Source organism: Anopheles arabiensis, chromosome X (genome assembly GCF_016920715.1).
Source record: "Anopheles arabiensis isolate DONGOLA chromosome X, AaraD3, whole genome shotgun sequence".
In the NCBI taxonomy this organism is placed as follows: Eukaryota; Metazoa; Arthropoda; class Insecta; order Diptera; family Culicidae; genus Anopheles; species Anopheles arabiensis.
In genome coordinates this window covers 12,444,030-12,462,500 of record NC_053519.1, presented here as the reverse complement: position 1 = coordinate 12,462,500, position 18,471 = coordinate 12,444,030, and the positions used below count along the sequence as shown (strand labels likewise).

At 48.8% G+C, this 18,471-nt stretch overlaps 1 protein-coding gene across 6 annotated transcripts; it reads right to left on the bottom strand.

Moving 5' to 3' along the window:
* Positions 1–4,587: 4,587 nt before the first annotated feature.
* On the bottom strand, positions 4,588–14,711 carry LOC120906626 (monocarboxylate transporter 5). 6 transcript variants are annotated; one of them, XM_040318432.1, is made up of 7 exons: positions 14,455–14,711; positions 10,692–11,061; positions 7,335–7,454; positions 6,228–6,665; positions 6,059–6,165; positions 5,130–5,958; positions 4,588–5,050 (listed from the first exon to the last, which is right to left on the bottom strand). In XM_040318432.1, exons 2-7 carry the CDS (start codon positions 10,852–10,854, stop codon positions 4,887–4,889), a joined length of 1,821 nt encoding a protein of 606 aa, XP_040174366.1. In that variant the 5' UTR covers positions 10,855–11,061; positions 14,455–14,711; the 3' UTR covers positions 4,588–4,886. The 6 variants fall into 6 exon arrangements, with proteins under 6 accessions (XP_040174366.1, XP_040174364.1, XP_040174365.1 ...); XM_040318430.1 differs by lacking the exon at positions 14,455–14,711 and adding an exon at positions 12,130–12,690; XM_040318431.1 differs by lacking the exon at positions 14,455–14,711 and adding an exon at positions 11,571–12,119.
* Positions 14,712–18,471: the final 3,760 nt, after the last annotated feature.

Below are 18,471 nucleotides of genomic sequence, written 5' to 3'. Positions count from 1 at the left end.
CGGGGTTGGATCCGGAACCGATTCCGGAGCTGAATCCGGAGCCGATTCCGGAGTTGAATCCGGAGCCGATTCCGGAATCGATTCCAGGATCGGAATCGGCTCTGGAATCAGAATCGTCTGTGGAATCGGAATCGACCTGAGAATCGCAAATTGCGCCGGTAACGGAATCAGGCTTGACTCCACAAATGGAATGGTTTGAATTGAAAAAAGCAGTGTGGGAAGCGAAATTAGTCCGGGAATCTCCATGTCAATAGATCATTTACAAGTAAATTTTGATTCTTTGGCGCTATCAACACGTAGCATCATTGGATCCATACGCCTATTCCTAAGAAGATGCCGAAACCGACTCCGTTTCGAAGCCAATTCTGATTTCGGAGTCAATTCCGATGTCGGAGTCGATTTTGATTCTAGAGCCAATTACGGAACCGATTCCGATTCCGGGGCTGAATCTGATTCCGGAGCCGATTCCGATTCCGGAACCAATTCCGGAGCTGATTCCGGAACCAATCCCGGAGCCGATTCCGGAACCAATTCCGGAGCCGATTCCGGAAACTGATTCCGGACCTACTATCCGAAATCGATTCCAGAAAACTTCGGAGCTAGCCGGAATCGATTCCGTTGAAATCTTCATTTTTCCCATCACTATTCTAGACATGGACGCTATAGGGTTATTTTCTCCGTAACACGTGTTGCCTCGATCGAGCGAGAGAAATACACGATGCCGGGCTGCTACTCTGGGTACGTGGAAATTGATTTGCTCTAGGATACGCGGTGCGTCTATCGTTCGGTTCAGAACTCCTGCTACGAACAGAGCCTGCGGTTGCTTAACGTCTCAAGACCTAGTAGTAGACAACGCGATTCGTAGGAGTAGACAACTCTCTATCCACACGTACGTGTAAGGACACCACACTTAATAGACGCGTATTCTTAAAAAGATCTAACCAGACTAGCATAAAGTTCAGTAATGGCAGTTGGGTTACTAAAATCTCTTGTCATCTTAAAAATAAATCCTGATGTTCTGTTTGCGCGATTTACGATATCCTCATAGTGCAGTTGAAAAATTAGTGCCTACCCGATTAATTATTTCATCATTCAGAACATAATTGGTATGGACTGGACTGCGCGAACGCGAGAACGATATAATAACACATCTATCGACACAAGCTTGGAGTAAAGTTCGTTTACACCATCTGCTAAACTGATCTAGAGCAGGTTGCAAGACACGACAGTCATCACTTTTCCGCACAGCTGCGAATATTTTGATATCATCCGCGTACATCCGGTGTCTTTTTTCAGGCAAAACATCATTGACATCATTGACGTATAACAAGAACAAAAGTGGACCTAAGTTACTGCCCTGTGGCACTCCAGAGGTGCAAGCTAATTGTCGAGACAGTATACCGTTTATATTCACCTCGTAAGATGCCAGCATAGTGTTTCTGACACGCCTAGCTTTAACAGTTTAGCAATCAGTATCTCATGGGATACACTGTCGAATGCTGCTCTCAGGTCAGTATAGACGCAGGCAATTTGAATCCCATTGTCCATGTTGCTTAGACAGTATGAAACAAATTCAACCAAATTCGTTGACGCTGAGCGCTTCGCCACGAACGCATGTTGCGCTGTGCTTATGTAAGGCGACGATGAGTACAGGATAACGTCGTGAAACAGCAATTCGGTCACTTTAGCACAAGCGCTTAGCGATGTTATCCCACGATAGTTTTTGGCACTTAGCTTGTCACCTTTCTTGTGACGAGGGATCATCCACGATCTTTTCCAAGTAGTAGGTACTGTTTTTTTTGTTGGAGTGACAATTGAAACAGCCGTACGAGATGTGGTAGGAGGGCATTTTTTTTTTTATTTTTATAGAGACTTTGAGCCAATTGACCTCATTCTCCTATTTTAATCGGTTGATTAATTTTATACTTTATACTTGTGGCTTGCAAAATACCTTATACCGGGTAGCCTCGGTTTACTTAAAACTATCTGTTGATTTTATTGTCTGCCACAAATATGATGTTGGTTAAAGTTGTTTATAAAAATTAGTGATACGGAAGAATTTTAAAAGTTTACGCTGGCAATCGCTGTCTGGTGAGAGGATGGTATCGATGCTGTGGTCCAATTTGCAGGTGATGCGTTCCCCAGAATATCCATGGCATTCGGTTAAGATGTGACGGACGGTGATGTCGACGCCACAGAAACTGTGATAGTGGGCTTGATTTTTGAAATAAAAAGGTGTGGGTGAGCCGGGTGTGTCCTATCCGAAGTCGTGATAGGATTCTCTGGTCTTGGTGTGATGGATGGTCTTTCCATGGTGGTGTTGTGGCCTTGATGGTTTTCAGGAAAGAGAACCCAATAACCATTCTAGCTATTGGCGATGATGGTTTTGCTACGACGATTAAATCACGGCGTGGAAGAGTGTAATGGCAGCAGGCCGGGTTATTACGTCCTGCGTTGGCTACTCGGTCTGCTATTCCGTTTCCCAGGATTCCCTGCGATTTCGATTCCCTGTGTGACCAGGAATCCATCAGAATGTGACTCGGGGTGAATATTGCAGAGTGCAGAGTTCGGGTCGCAGGTGGTTCCAGATTCAAGTGCTTGAAGGACATTTGCACTGTCGGTAAAAATTACGTTGGGTTTGTCTCTGTGTAGACCTTCATCAGCAGCAATAACAATAATTGCTTCTGCGGTGAAGATTGAGGTATGGTCTGGTAGTCGAATGGCGCTATTGTCGATGCTGGAGTAGATTCCACAGCCAGAGGAACCGTTTTGTACTGATCCGTCTGTGAATATGAGATGGCGGTTATGGTATTTTTACTGAACGAGTTCGACAAAATGACGGTTAGCAATGACACTATTGCAACCAGTCCAGTCTATTTGTAGCGGGTGGCAGTACCAAGGGCGACTACCGATTTGGATGAGTTTGGTGACTGAGGGGAGTGTTTGTCCTGTTAGTGCGGTGAATTCGGCGTTTGCCCTTTGAATAAGCCTTGATGTTTTTCTCCATCATTCGTCCAGCAGCTGCTACTATCTTGTCTGTTCATGATGTGGTGATGTGGTCCAAGGGTTGAAGTCCGCTTTCACAACAGAAGTAATGAAATGGGTTATATGGGGCTCGTAATGAAAGCCCCAGTAGCACAGCGGATGGCGGTATGGTAGAGTGGTGCAATTTGTTTTTGGAAATTTTCCCGTTGCCGGGAGACTATTTCGATGCCGTAGAGTAGTTTAGGTAGAAGCCAGCTATTGATGATTTGAAGTAGTGCTTGGCGGGAGGCGCGATGTTGACCGGTTTCAAGCATTCTGAAAAGATTAATACGGTTCTTCGCTTCTCTTTTGACCCGTGTAGTGTGTGGTTTAAATGTTAATCGACGATCAAAAGTCACTCCTAGGATATCGGCTGTGCGTGTGTTTGGTATTACTGAGTTATTGTATGTTATGGGCTTTAGTGTATGATATGTGCTATTGCAGATGTGAAGTATTTTGGATTTGGAGTATGACATTGTGTAACCTGTCCAACGTGACCATTTCTGAACTATATTGACTCCCTCTTGTAAAGATGTGCTTGATTCGGTTCTATTGTTGGATGCTGAGACAAGAACTATATCATCAGCATACATGAAACATTTAATGTTACTGGGCATGGGGCGGAAGAGGGATTCTACACTAATCAGGAAAAGAGTGGGAGAGAGAATGGCACCCTGGGGAACACCATTCTCTTGGACATGCAGGTCATTAAAGACTGATGCTGGTATATTGTCTGGGCCCGGCTGATATGAAAGCTTGATCTTTTCTAGGCCCGGCTTGATGAAAGCTTGAACAATCACGCTACGGTTTCTTCGTCGATAGGAACCGATTGGACGTTAACTACATTCTCCGCTTTATTTATGAGACCTTCTTGAATCTCTTGTTCACTAGCCCTGTCTGTTGTTAAACACGTCTTGGAACCGAGATGCAAAAAGATTACAAATTATACGAAGAGTATAACAGGCTGGCTGATAAGTCCCCGGTCTAACAAAGAAAAACACATTTTTTTTGTCAAAATTCGTTTTTATTATTCAACATAGTTGCCTTCAAGAGCGATACAACGATTATAACGACCTTCCAATTTTTTGATACCATTTTGGTAGTACTGCTTCGGTTTTGCCTCAAAATAGGCATCAGTTTCGGCGACCATTGCAGCCAAATTTTTTTCCCTGCGAGCATCCTTTTGAGGTCTGAGAACAAGAAAAAGTCGCTGGGGGCCAGATCTGGAGAATACCTGGTGGGTGGGGAAGCAATTCGACGCCCAATTCATGAATTTTTGCCATCGTTCTCAATGACTTGTGGCACGGTGCGTTGTCTTGGTGGAACAACAAACTAACAAAAGTTGCTTGACAAAAGACGCTCTGTCTCACAAACTAATTGACATACAGACGTCAAATTTTGACACGAATCTTTTGAAGGTTGGTACTATATAAAAATAATATGCATTTAATACTAGCGGCGCCATCTATGTGTCAGACCGGGGACTTATCAGCCAACCTGTTATATCTCTTGATTACGATTTTAAACGAACGGCACAATTTCAAATGAACACCAACACACATATTTAGATAGCAGAAAGTAAATTTATTTAGCCAAGACAAAAGACGATAAAAAAACGGAAACAAAAACTGTTCTTACAAATATTAATCAAAACTGCGCGATAACGGCTGTGTTGCCTCCCGCACGCGCACTTCGCTCTTGAGCGTCTCTACCTTAAGCTGCTACGACGCGCGACCTTAAGCTCTATTCGGTACGCGGTAGTAAATGAGGTAAGAAAAACAAACTAATGCCATCCGGGCGTGCCTTGCCGGAAGCTATGAACAAAATCAGGGCAGGACACCGTAGCAGGGCTTGCGGTGTGTCTACTCTAACGGAATGGCCACCGTGGCACCGGCGGCGGATCGTCGCCGGGCCAGATATCGCTGCAGGGACGGGATGGCGAACAACATCGCACCACTGATGGCGATCGTCGTGCCGGCCATGATGAATCCGGGACCGTAGGAGAGTGTGTAGTCGTACAGCCAGCCTGCAAATGAACACGGTTCGATGAACACATCGCTTCTTTTTTTGTTTTCAAAGGAAGAATTTCCCACCCCATCACCTACCTGCGATCGGTGGCCCCACGAACGAGGCGATGCCCTGGAAGAGCAGCAGCAGCCCGAACGCGTTCGTCAGCTTCTCCAGCCCGAGCAGATCGACCAGAATGACGGACGTCAGCCCAACGTACGCACCGATCGTGAAGCCGTACACCGCCGAGTACACGCCGAGCCAGTAAAAGTCCACGCACAGCACCGACAGGGCGGTCGCGATGCCGCACACGGCCAGCGAGCAGTTGTACACGGCCAGCCGGTTCACCCACGGCTTGTCGGACAGGTAGCCGAGCACGATGCGCCCGATCGTGTTGGCGATGCCGATGATGCCGAGCAGATAGCTCGCGTCCTTCGAGCCGATGCCGAGCACCTGGGCCTGGGCGGCCAGGTACACGTACGGCACGTTAAACCCGACGCTGGTCAGGAAGTTCGACACGGTAAAGATGATGAAGATCGGATCCTTCAGGATGGAGAAGTTCATCATCTCGCGGAAGGTGTCGCAGGTTTCGCGCGAGCACGGTATGCACCCGAGGCAGCGCTCCGGGGCGTCCGGTTCGGCCGGCGGCCGGTGCAGCCCGTTGCCCTGGACCGAGCCGTAGCTGCCCTTCTCGTAGATGGACAGGTTCGCTTGGGAGGCGTGGCGCGAGGCGATGTTGTGCACGGAGCCGGTGTAGAGTGCGTCCTTGCGGTACATGGTGCCGCTCTCGGTGCGCTTCAGCGGCACTGGCTGGCCGCTTTCCGGTGCCGTGAGGAGTGGCTGGCTGAGCCCGAGCCGTTTCGCATCCTCGCCCGGGGTGGTGCGCGTGTGCTTGTCCAGGTTGTGACCGCTTGCCGAGTGTCCGTTCTGCAAGTGGAGTATGGAATGGTGGTGCACGGGAGCAGATTAATAGACGGAGCAGCGGGCGTGTTGCTGCACCAACCCAGCGAAACGGGAGTTTACGTACCGCATTGAGATCTATTTTCGGTGCATCGACATGACCGTGGCTGTTGGAGCGCTTCAGGTTGCTCTCGTTAGCGTTGCCCGCGGTCGGCTTCATGGTGGTGCTTGGATCTGTCGGGCAAACGTATGCGTGGTTTAGCGTTCAGCTGCTAGCACCTGCGGCCCGTACTTACCGGCGCTGGAATGTTGCGGAAGCTCCTGGAGCTCCTTTCCGGGGCTGGCCGGTTCGTGCACCAGCGGCCGGAACATCAGCCCGAACAGGACGCAGATCAGCACGATGCCGGCGATCGCCAGCAGTGCGCCCTGCCATTGGAATTTCTTGATCAGCGCCTCGGTCAGCGGGGCGAAGATCGACGTCCCCAGGCCGGAACCGCATACCGCGATGCCCGTCGCCAGGGATCTCAGTCTTTCGAAGTACATCGTGACGCTCACGATCGCGGGCAGGTAGATCAGCCCCAGCCCGAGCCCGGTGCCGACGCCGATCGTGATGAACAGCATGAACACGCTGGTCGCGTACATGCTGACCGCGAGCGAGGCACTAGCGAGCAGTGCACCGGCAATCGTGACCGCCCGGCAACCGTACCGGTTGACCAGCGATGACGAGATGGGTCCTGTCCGGTTGATGCGAGGTACAGGAAGAAGAAGAAAAATACAACGATGTGCAGGAAAAGGGGAAAGAAAAAAAACAGTAGAAGAGGAGGGGGAAGAAGAGGTAGAAAAATAATAGGAGAAGGAAAAAGAAGAAAAGGAAATGGAAAAGAAAAATAAAAAAGGACAAAAACAGGAAAAAAAGAAGAAGTAGAAACCAAAGGGAAAGAATAGGAAGAAAATGAAGGGAGGAAGAATGAAATGAAGACAAAGAAGAAAAAAATGAAGTAAAAGTACAAAATGAAGTAACAGAAAGAGGGAAAAAACAAAAGCAAGAAGAATAAAAGAGATCAGATAAAGAGTACGAAAACAAGCAAGCAAAGGAGGATGAAGAAGAAGAAGAAAATAAATAAGAAAAATAAGTATAGGGGAAAATTAGAAGTAAAAATATGATTAGTAAAAAGAGAGGGATAATGAAAAGAAAAGGAAGAGGGATAAGGAAGACAACAACAAAAACATGGAATAGAACAAAATTAAAGGAAAAGAAGAAGAAAGGGAAAATGAAGCAAAAGAAGAGGAAAAAGAAAACAGAAAACAAAACAAAAGAAAGAAAAGGAAGAAAAATAAAAAGCAAGGAAGTTAAAAACAGGAGTACAACGAAGTGGTTGCTGAGCTGTTGGCAAGGAACTTACCGGAGCATAGTGTAACACCTACAAGGATCGATGCGATCCAGGCCGTGTAGCCTTTACCTTCGTTGAAGTACGTCAGGAACTCGGAGTAGAAAATACCGAACGAGTACGTCAAACCGTCGGCTGTGTGGAGATGAGACAAACGCTTAGTTAGTTTCGAGCCGAGCCTCAGAACCATGTATAGTTTTGGAATATTGCTGCGCGTCCGCTCTGCCACTACATTCACTGATCCCGCTAATGTTTGCTGATACGTGATTGCATATATTAGAGCGGACAATTTCAGCCTGGCAAGATAGCAGTTTGGCAAACGCCCGTCCCCGGAAGACACTTTTCGCTTTGCTCGGGGGCCGCTCGCACCCTGATCTTGATAGCAACGCAAACGCAACCATTCGAAACCATCGGCCATCGGTTGATAATCTCGCGCCAGCGTGCGTTTGCGCTGACCGTGGTTGACTGCACCCGGGGACCCGGCGTTGTTGTTTTTCCCTCACCTTGCGGCTAATCTTTCGCGCCCTCTCCTTTAACCCGGGTCATCCGCCCCGGGGTGCGCACTATCAGCAGCACGGCCAGCGCGAGCAGTGTCATGGCCCGTCGCGCTCGCGCAAGGTGAAGCAGTAAAACATATCGCTGCAATCGGCGTCCGGTTTACGTTGTCAAGCTGCGCCTTTCGTGTATGTAATGTATGTTTACAAATGTTTCTGCCGTCTGCGCTTTGCACCGTTTTGTTGGGCAAACGGACGCTTGCATTGTTTGATTGGTTTCCGGGGCAGGTTCATTCCTGCTGCACACAGAAACAGGAGGCGCCGCTCATCGGCTGAATCATTGATAGGCGGCTAGGCTCTATCGTGAAGAGGAAGGAATTCCCGGGGAAAAGCTCTCTGGTACGAGGATCGCGTGTTTCGCGATCACGTGTTCTTTCCGTCCAGCAACCTCATTCAGAGCAAATAGTTGGTCTAGGATCGTTGGTTGAATCAGCCGTTTCGGCTAATGCCCAGCCACCAGATGGACCCCAGCCCAACGGGCTTGTTTTTAATTTAAGAATCGGAAAACAAAACAACAAATCAACGCCATCAGCTCGGTCAAGGCTATGGCACCTAATAATTTGTGTACGTTTACTTTACCGCCGCAAAGCAAACATGCTGTACTTGGCATCGTGTTGTTGTCTTCGCTATCATTACGCTCCAAAGCAATGGTCAGACATTGGCCACATTAGCCGCATACCGATCGCGCTACAGGCTAATCGAACATGCTTTAGTACGGCCACGGCAAGCTGTACGCACATTTCAGCGCGCTCGCAGAAATGTTCGTCCTTGGAGGGCACGCAACAACACCACCGCCATCGGCTGCACTCTCAGCTGTTGGCGACTGCAGTACTGCTTGCATAAAGGAAAAACGGATCAAAACGGTTAATCATGGGTTTTGCCATGTCGGTAACTGGTTTAATAAAGCGCCTGTAAACGATCGCGGGCTTTGTTGTCGACGAGGGAGGCTGTGCCGCACAAAGATCGACGCTAGAATTATGGCACTGTCGGTGACGGTGTTTAGCTGTGCATTCCGGCTTTGTAAGAATTCTTGTTGCTGTACAATCTATAAAACGAGTCAATAAAGCATGTTATATTCGTGAAAGATCAACTAATGACTCAACGAATGCATTAAGCAACTGTGTCATGCATTACCCAAGTAATGATCAAGTTCAAACAAAGCTAACTGAGATCAATACTTTGTGTTGCAATGAACATTACAATCGTTAATCGAAAAAAAAAATCTTTAAAAGGTCTAATGGTTTAAGTTTAAAAGTTTTGAATCTTTAAAAGCTTCAGCATTAGACAACGTGTCTCAGCGTTTGCCTACAAGTCGAGTAACTGAAATCAGTTAAAAGTATTAATGTTCAGGTGCACTTTGAATGGTTTCAACAAAATATTCTTTGCAAGCTCAGGTATACTGACAGTCATGAAAATACTTATAGTATAACGAATTGGCATTGCCCAAATTGATTGAACAATGATTTCTACTGTCCCCTTACTAGTGTTGGCTATTTCAGATTCAGATTCATGAATTTGAATAAATTTTTGGAATGATTCAATAAATCTGAATCCCGATAAGAAAGATTCATGAATCTCGTAAGATTTATTAATCTCAAAAGATTCATGAATCTCAAACGTTTCTTATATCTAGAAAGATTAACGAATCTCTTGGAGTCATGAAACTCTAACGGTTCACAATTCTCTAAAATTCATAAAGCTTGAGCTTTTTGTTATTCTTCTATTTGGCGTAACAACCTACGTGGTCATGCCAGCCTATACAGGCTTTTGAGACTTCTTGGAACGTACCACGCAGTTGAACTGACAACGGGCAAGTTGTAGGTGGGATTTTGCATATTCAATATTTTAATGAATGATTTATGAATTTTAATGGATTTGTCAATATTATAGATTCATGAATCTTAAGTGATTCAAGAATCAATGGAGATCCATTAATATTTAGAGAATCATGAATCTTTGAAGATTCGTGAATTTTTACAAATTAATGAATCTTTGAAGATTGATGAATCTTTAGAGATTCATGAATCTTTGAAGATTCGACTCGAAACTCGAATCACTCATCACTGAAGATTCGCATGAATGAGTCTTAACGAAATCTCATGAAACCCAACACTACCCCTTACGCTACATAAAATGGGTTGGCAACTTCATCTTCAACCGATAACGACTTTACGAGCATCTTAAGTATCGAATCGAAGGACAAAAACATTCATGATAGTTCGTTAATCGTCTGAAGTACAGTCTATCTTAAGCAAACACACCGTTAAGGCTCCACACATATAGGAACATGTTGCCACAGAACTACTGGCAGCCGCCCTGCTTACCATTTGCTGTAGTTGACAGCAATTGAGCAGTGGCGTTTATTTCCAAAATTGTTCACCAGCAGCCCGTCCTTCAAACAAAAAAAAAGCAATTATGTAACAAGAGCCCTATCCGTTATCTGACAAAAGCTACGTCAGCTTCAAAACTTAGGGCGTCCCCCTCGTCCACTAATAGCCAATAGCTGCCACCCGGGGCTATCGAAACAATAGATTCCGATTGAACGATGAGGAAAGTTCAATTGCGCTGCTTATCGTTAATCGATCATCGTTCAACCGATGCATTACATTGTGGACCTGCCGAAGGTGTGTGTGTGTGTGTGTGTGTGTGTTATCTGGCCCCCTTCCCGTTCACCCCGTTCGGAGGGTACTCGAGCCACATGCGCGCATGATTGATCTGTTATTGGGCCGCAGTGGCCGTTGGTAACCCACGTGGGCCGCGTCGACCGTGGATGGCGATTAGTGGCAAAGGTTGCTGCTGCTTGGGAAGCGATACTCACTGATGATATGAATGCTGAACGAGGCCAACACCACCATCCAGCCCCAGCCACCGTCCGGCGGTGTGGGCAACCCATTCGGGTCCACATCGGTGACGCTCTGCTCGATGTCACTGTCGATCTGCTGCTGCTGCCGCTTGCGGCTTGCCGGTGGTCCGTGCGTCATCTCACCGGCTGCTGTGTTGATATGTATTGGAGGGGTGGGGTAGAGAGGGGGTTGCGGGGTTGGAGTTCTCTGCCAAATCTGGTCCTCGGGACCTGGGCTCGGGAGCTGCTGCGTCACGTCAGGTTTCCCCCCGCACTGCTGGCGTTAGGCACGTGGCGTCAGGTTACGTTGTGTAGCGTTGTGGACTAGCTGGTCGATGTCACGCATCTGTTCGGAAAGGGAGACGATGAGCGTACGATAAGACATGGGATCGGGAAGCTCTCTACAAACGCTCAGCGATGGAGTAGCGCGCAGGCAACCAGACAAACTATCACACACTGTCTCTGATCGGCGCACGCTCCAGCTCTACCAACTACCGAACACTATCGACGTACACAGGGCCGGAATAAACAATAGCGCGATCGCTTCCGCGTTGAGTCACATACAGACAGTCAGCTCACAGTGGCTGCCGACTCTTCCTGCCTTATCTCGGCTTTGCTTTGTACTGTATTTTAGCGCCCACGTGGTGCGATAGTGGTGTATCAGGGGGCACACGCTCGTGACACTCGTCAATAGTTTCACCGGACACCGGACCGGGCTGAAGGTTCCCAAGCAACTACCAGCAATCTGAACTACGCGTGAAGGATCATACACACACACACACACGCACGCACACAACCACATCGAACGACCCGAATCTTGGGCTGTGCGCAAACAGCCTTATTACCGTCTCGTACCAGTCCTCACTGTCGCGCCGGTTCACTTGGTACCGCGTACCCGATAAGCCGCTGTGCTCCTGCTGTCGTCCGCTGCTTTGTCCGCCCGTTCAGCCTTTGTTTACGCCTAACCGGCGAAGGGCCTATCAAATAACCGCTCGGTCAGTGAATCATCTACAAACAGTGTGCCCGCTCCCGTCCCGCATGCATCCCGTGGAACGCATCCGATCGGACCCGTTTTGGCCGGCACACTTGCAAGCGCCTGCAGCAAGAAGTTGGCAGAACAACTCCACTGGAACGGCAGACCACACACGCACACATACACAAAATAACAACAAAAAAATAGCTTTTAGCTTAGTGTGCATGTGCACACAGTGCATCGGTGGTTACTCAGCCCGAGCAACAACCGTTTCCTTTAGCCGTAGGGGGGGGGGGGGGTTTGAAAAGATTGATTGTTGAACTGAAGGAACGGTGGGAGAAGAAAGGCGGTTTATTGAAGATCGCCCTCGCTTTTTTTTTTGTTTTGTATCAGCCACACGCACAAAGAAACGGCGCCACCTAGTGTAGCAGAGAGACAGACCTGTCATCACTTGCCTAAGATGATCTGAAGTGCCACTAGCTGCACCGAGAACCGCACGGGTGAAGAACCGACCGACGACTGCGAACAGGACGCGCGCGCATTCGCGTCCGCAACCGAAACCCGCCATTATCTTTCCGCCATTGCCGCATCATGTTATCAATGTGATGGCGGCCCCCAGTCAGCGTTAGGATGCTGCCGAACAGCACGCCGCCACCGATAGCCGATCGCGATGCGGGCACACGAACGCCGAGAACCGATCGTGCCCCGCGTTCGCCATCCGTTCGGGCTCCGGCTTATCGATCGCTGATCGGAGCGGGACGGATTATCGCACAAGGGAACGTGCTGCAGGATTTATGGCGCGTTCTGGCACCGCGCGCATTTATCTCCATCGTTGGCCAGGCTACATTGTTGACCGTTCGAGTGGCCACTCTGCACCGGAACGGACCCTGAGTAAGGGATCGCCCATAGAAAGCAAACAGTCAATGGTGGAGGGCCCAAGTGCGACACCTGAGCCGTTGTTTGCGTCGTTACTTGAGTGGCGCATTCCGCCAAACCGCCTTATCGTGCCGAGGTTTGCACTTTCCCACACACACACACACACACACACACACACACACACACACACACACACACACACACACACACACTCATCGGCAGGTGTTGTTTTGTTGCATTTTTCTGCCGCTCGGACGGGTTCGCTTCCGCAGTCCGCAACCTTCTAAAACGGCACGGGATGCGGAAGCTCCATAGACAGAACGTAGCAAAACCGGGTGAGAGTAAAAACAAAACAAAAAAAAAAACACACACACACGTTCAAGTATAAACACGCGCTGCACACTTTCACTGCGGCTGCATTCCGCCCCCTGCCTCCCACATAGCCCCGTCTCCGTTTCTACGCGTCAGGTCAGAGGCGTCTCTTTGTGGCAGGTTCTGTTCGCGCCTACCGGTACCGCAATGCAAACAACGACACTAGTAACGTAGCGCGCGTTTTTCTGTTGTTTTTTTTTTTTTGCATCAGCTCTCTCGCTCTCTTTCACTCTTGTTCTCTTTGCTGTCTACACGGTTCCGAGTGCAACGGGGCAGCCGCGTGGGGACAATGTCTTAGTTCTGGCCCTGCACAGTATCGAGAAAGCGTAAAAATAGCGGTTCGATGCGCGAGTTCGAGCTTAACTGTTGCCGGTTTTCTTTTCTTTTTTTTTCTTCTTTTCGCCTCCACTGCAGCACGGTTTGCTTTGTTGCTGAAAATAGCGCCCGCGACTGCATTCTGGCCCTTTGGTCGCACGCAGCCGAACGTTTCTTTCCGCTGTCGTTGTCTCAAAAGAAAAAAAAAAAGGTGTCAATAGGTAGTTGTCTGCCATAGCCGGCCTCGTTTCTCGGCCTACCAGCCTTCGGTTGAAGGTGTTTAATTAGATGCTTTCTGCCACGACATTCTTTGCTGCGGCATACATCGTGGAGAAGGTGTGTGTGTGGGGGGGGGGGGGAATTGATTGACCTTGTTAGACCCTTTTTAGCTGGCTCCTGTTTTTTTTTTGCACTACGTAGCACTGTATTAAAAGATCGCACAAGACGACGTTGTTTCTGTGTTGCTGCACCACTAACTGCTGCACCGATTAAAGCGCCATCTGGATGGGTAAGCACGGCACAGATAAAACATCTACCAGCTACAATCTAGCCATAAAACGCCAGTGCCAACATTAATCGCAAACTGCCGGTCGGTTGCGAACAAACACCAACCTGTTGCATGGTAGACACTCAGCGACATTGTCAGTCACCGTCACAGATGACACTGTTGCTACGACCGGAGGTCTGTGATGTGTGTGCGATCTCACTGTGTGGCACTGGATAAACAGCCTGCTAATGCCACAGTCTGCATGGTAAAGAATGTCACACGTGCCTTCTTTACAGCTGTCACTGCTAGCTTCCGGCTTAGCAAGAGCGCTCCACCAACCGTCTGGTTGTTTACATCCTCATCCGCAGTTGGAGGACGCGCCGTGCACTGCAACACGGTAGGACGCGTGGACGCTGTGCCATGAAGGCTGGGTTCGGTGGCTGGAACATTGATCGCTGGCGGTGCAACTCTTTTGATTGATGTTTGATTCGCACACCGGACCGGACGTGCACGGGGTCACCGTTGGTTGGATGATGCAACATGCGCCGAATCTGGCTCACGCGTCGGGCTATATCCAAGCGTAGACGCGCTCGCACAAAACTCACCCTTTCTCTCGCGCTTATCTTATCTTGCCGCTCGCCGTTACCGACACCGATTAGGCGCGGCAGCTCGCCAGTGCAGTATGGAGTGCGAGAGGGGTCGATGCATATACTTACGATTCGACACATTTCCGGCCTGTGTCACAGGTGACCGCTGTCGCTGACGAACCTGCGGCTCATCGATGGCGCCACCTTAGAAGCACTGCGTTCGGGATTATTGCTTGCGCAGGCCAGACCACGGGACCTTGCAGACTTCCCGAGGGCACGGTGTGTGCAGCGCACTATGTTTTCTTCCTCCCACTAATACAACGCACACACACACAGGCACATACACTCCCAATTTTCTAGTGGGATGAACGGCTTAAGAGCAACTGTTGCGTACCCGCGTGGCTGGCAGTCAGTCTTCGATGCGGACGTTTATTTTTGGCCCCCTGCTTGCGCACGTGTTGCGCAGGCGTTTGCGCATACGCTCTCAATACGCGGGATCAACACAAAAAACACACACACACACACACACCCACACCAAGCAAATGTTATGAAGTAGCACTCCGTGTTGTCATATTGGAGCTGGAATCGAATTCCAGGGTGGGCCGGAAATGTTCGCCAACGATATTTATTTCAATTTTCTATTTTCTCCAATCGCTCCAAAACCACGCGCTCCCTAATTTTTGTCAACCACAACCGCATTCAACACCCGCTCCCGGCGAAGGCTAGCGATAACTTAAACCCGTTGCCCCGGGGCCAATTTCGTGCCGCACCGAAATGTATTTGTGGCAGAAAAAAAAAAACACACACACACGCACACAGACACATAAACAACCCAAATCATAATTCCAGTAAACCTCAAAGATAAGTTCTTGCCGTTGGACGAGGGGGGGGGGGCTTTGGCGTTGCCTTGCGTGACTTTTAGTTGGATACGGTATTTATATGTTGTTTGGGACTCGGTCGGTGTTTAGGACTTTATTGGGAGGGGTTTGGGGTTTGCAAAAAAAAAAAAAACACGAATAAATAAACAGATACAGACGCGGACTCAAACAACCTACCGCGAAGAATTATTACTACCGCGACAATGACAAGGCGCACGTTCGTTTCGGGCTGACGGGACGGAATCGATCGGCTCCGTTCGGCTCGGAATTGATTTGTTTTACGATCTGTAAATGTGAGACATAAACACTGGCATGGAATAATGGGGTTTTTTCCCCGAGCTGCGAGGTTAATGCGTTCTGAAGATGCGAGCGTAACGTGAAGTCTGATTTTACGCTGCTAACCGAACGAACCCATAAACAAAGAGTTGAGAGATCGTTAGGCTGCTGAGTATTAAACATCACCAAGAAGGGAGATTTCTTCTATTTCCATAGTTTAATATTGGGAGCGAATTTTTAGATGCATATTCTCGTCTCGGAATTGATTTGGTAAACCTTGAGTGTGCAGAACGTACAGACTAGGTGATGGGAAAAATTAAGATTTCGTCGGAATCGATCCCGGCTAGCTTCGAAGTTTTCTGGTATTGATTCCGGATATTAGGTCCGCAATCAGTTTCCGGAATCGATTCAGGAATCAGTTTCCGAATTTGTCTCCTGAATCGGCTCTGGCATTGGTTCTGGAATCTGTTCCGGAATTGGTTCCGGAATTGGCTCCGGAATTGGCTTCGGAATTGGTGCCGGCATCGACTCCAGTATTGGTTCTGGAATCGGCTCTGGAATTGGTTCCGTAATTGGCTCTAGAATCAAAATCGACTCCGACATCGGAATTGACTCCGAAATCAGAATTGGCTTCGAAACGGAGCCGGTTTCGGCATCTTCTTAAGAATAGGCGTATGGATCCAATGATGCTACGTGTTGATAGCGCAAAAGAATCAAAATTTACTTGTAAATGATCTATTGACATGGAAATTCCCGGTCTAATTTCGCTTCCCACACTTCTTATTTCAATTCAAAAACTAACTCTCATTCCGGAGCTAACTCCATTTCTGGGATCAAACCTGACTCCGTTACCGGAGCAAATTGCGATTCCCAGGTCGATTCCAATTCTGGAGGCGATTTTGATTCCGTAGCCGATTCTGATACTGGAATCGGCTCCGGAACTAACTTCCGAATCGGCTCCGGATTCAACTTCGGAATCGGCTCCGGATTCAACTCCGGAATCGGCTCCGGACTCAACTCCGGAATCGGAATCGATTCCAGCATCGGAATCGACTCCGGAATTGATTCCGAACACGGAACCAAAATCGGATAGGTCCGATTCCGAGCTCCCACTAGTACAGACTTGATTGCAAAAAGAAACAGGGCTATAAATAACAATAATCCAACGATGTAAACAAAGTTACCATTCCGGATGGCGTGTTTAGTATACAATCTGTCAGACAGCAGCTGTCAGTGCCGTTCAGCTGTCACAAGTTATTCTAACCCCTTTCCAGAGCAATGTAACGAGTTTTAACCTTTCGTTTTACCGAATAAAAAGAAAGTTACATTGGTATTGAAACTCAAAAAGTAAAACAATAAAAAGAAGGTACAACAAAACACTCCATATCTATGCGCCATGTTTGTTTGCGGAGATTAAGGTTACTGTTACGCTTGCCCTCCTTTCCTCCTCCTCCTCCTGCTCCATCGCTGGATCACACCCAGCTGCCTGGAGTGATTTCGCACCAACCACCGGGGATTACACAACGATATGTACGAGACAGAGAGAGAGACAGAGAGAGAGAGAGAGAGAGAGAGAGAGAGAGAGAGAGAGAGAGAGAGAGAGGGAGAGACAAAAAAAGAAAGATCCGTCACACTGTTGCTAGAAGGCGGGAAGATTGAGGTCATTAAAGAACGCATCAATTATGAAAGATAGAAACGATACGGCAGACGCGGCACAGACACACTGCCTGCACACGCCCGCAGGCCAGTGTCAATATTGTGCCAATACGGGAAGAACACGGCCTGGCAGGCAGCAACACCCGAGCAATGGGCTGCTTATCTGGCTCGCTCATCGCTCCATCGGAAGTGTTCTCTGTATCTGGAAGGGAACCGAATCCGGTTCGGCGGTCGAGTGCCAACGAGCCCAACCGCTACACACGTGTTTTTGTTCGTCCTTTTTGCAGTGGCATGGTCCCAATCCCAAACCGACGACGTGCTTTCATCGCGTTCCTGTTTCCCGTGCTGGTGAGATTTTCGCTCTGTGTGTGTGTGTGTGTTTTAAACTTCATCGACCAAAGTTTGCGGCACACGAACTGGCCGCCGTGATCCGCGCGAACTGAGTCAAGGTTGTTTGCGGCAATCGATTGGCACGACTGCGGCCTCTGCTGCGGCAGAACGGTGTCGTGCGGTTTCCCCCCCGACTGAAGGTGACGAAACGGATTTCGAACCGAGCTGTCTACCGACTCTCTTGGGCACTGAAGGGTCGCCGATGGGAACACCGCTGCTTACCGAGCGAGATGCCGTTGGCCAGCGATATCCATCGGCACAGTTTCGGTGCCGCCGGAGACGAACCTGCTCGCCCATGTCAGGACATCAATCTCTTAAAACACACACTCACACGCACTTAACACTTCTTAAAAAAAAACATGAGAACCACGGCCCACTCCACAAACCACCGCTGGGTAGCGACTCGACTGGACTGGGGCACCCGACTGCCACCTGGGCTGGCACATCACGTGCGCGTGAGCTTTCGCGCGCCAAACACTGTCACCCCGTGCCGGTACACTGCTGGGGGCTCCAGTTCGGCCGACAGTTGCAACCCGATTTGCGGGAAGATGCTAAGGAGCGACGATGTCGGTTAGAATGAGAGCTTTCGGTATGCGCCCCGCCCCGCTTGCGGCGAGAGCGAGAACCAACCAAGCCAACCGGTTCGGAAGGAAAATAGAAAGCAAAAACAAAAAAAAAACGTAAAAACTACTCGTTCAACGTGTCCAAAAACAAAAAGCTAGTCAAACAGTTTTCCCTCTACGCTGCACGGGGCTGCCACCCATTCATTGTAGGCAAAAAAAAAAAAACGAACAAATCGCTGGAAAACCGAAACCCACCACTCGGGTGCAAGATGTACGGCCCCAAAGGGAGGCAGACAGGAGCATTATCGACCAGCAACTACTTGTTGCTGCTGCTGCTGTTGGGTGACGCTTTTGTTTTGCAGGACCGTGCCCACAGTGCAGCG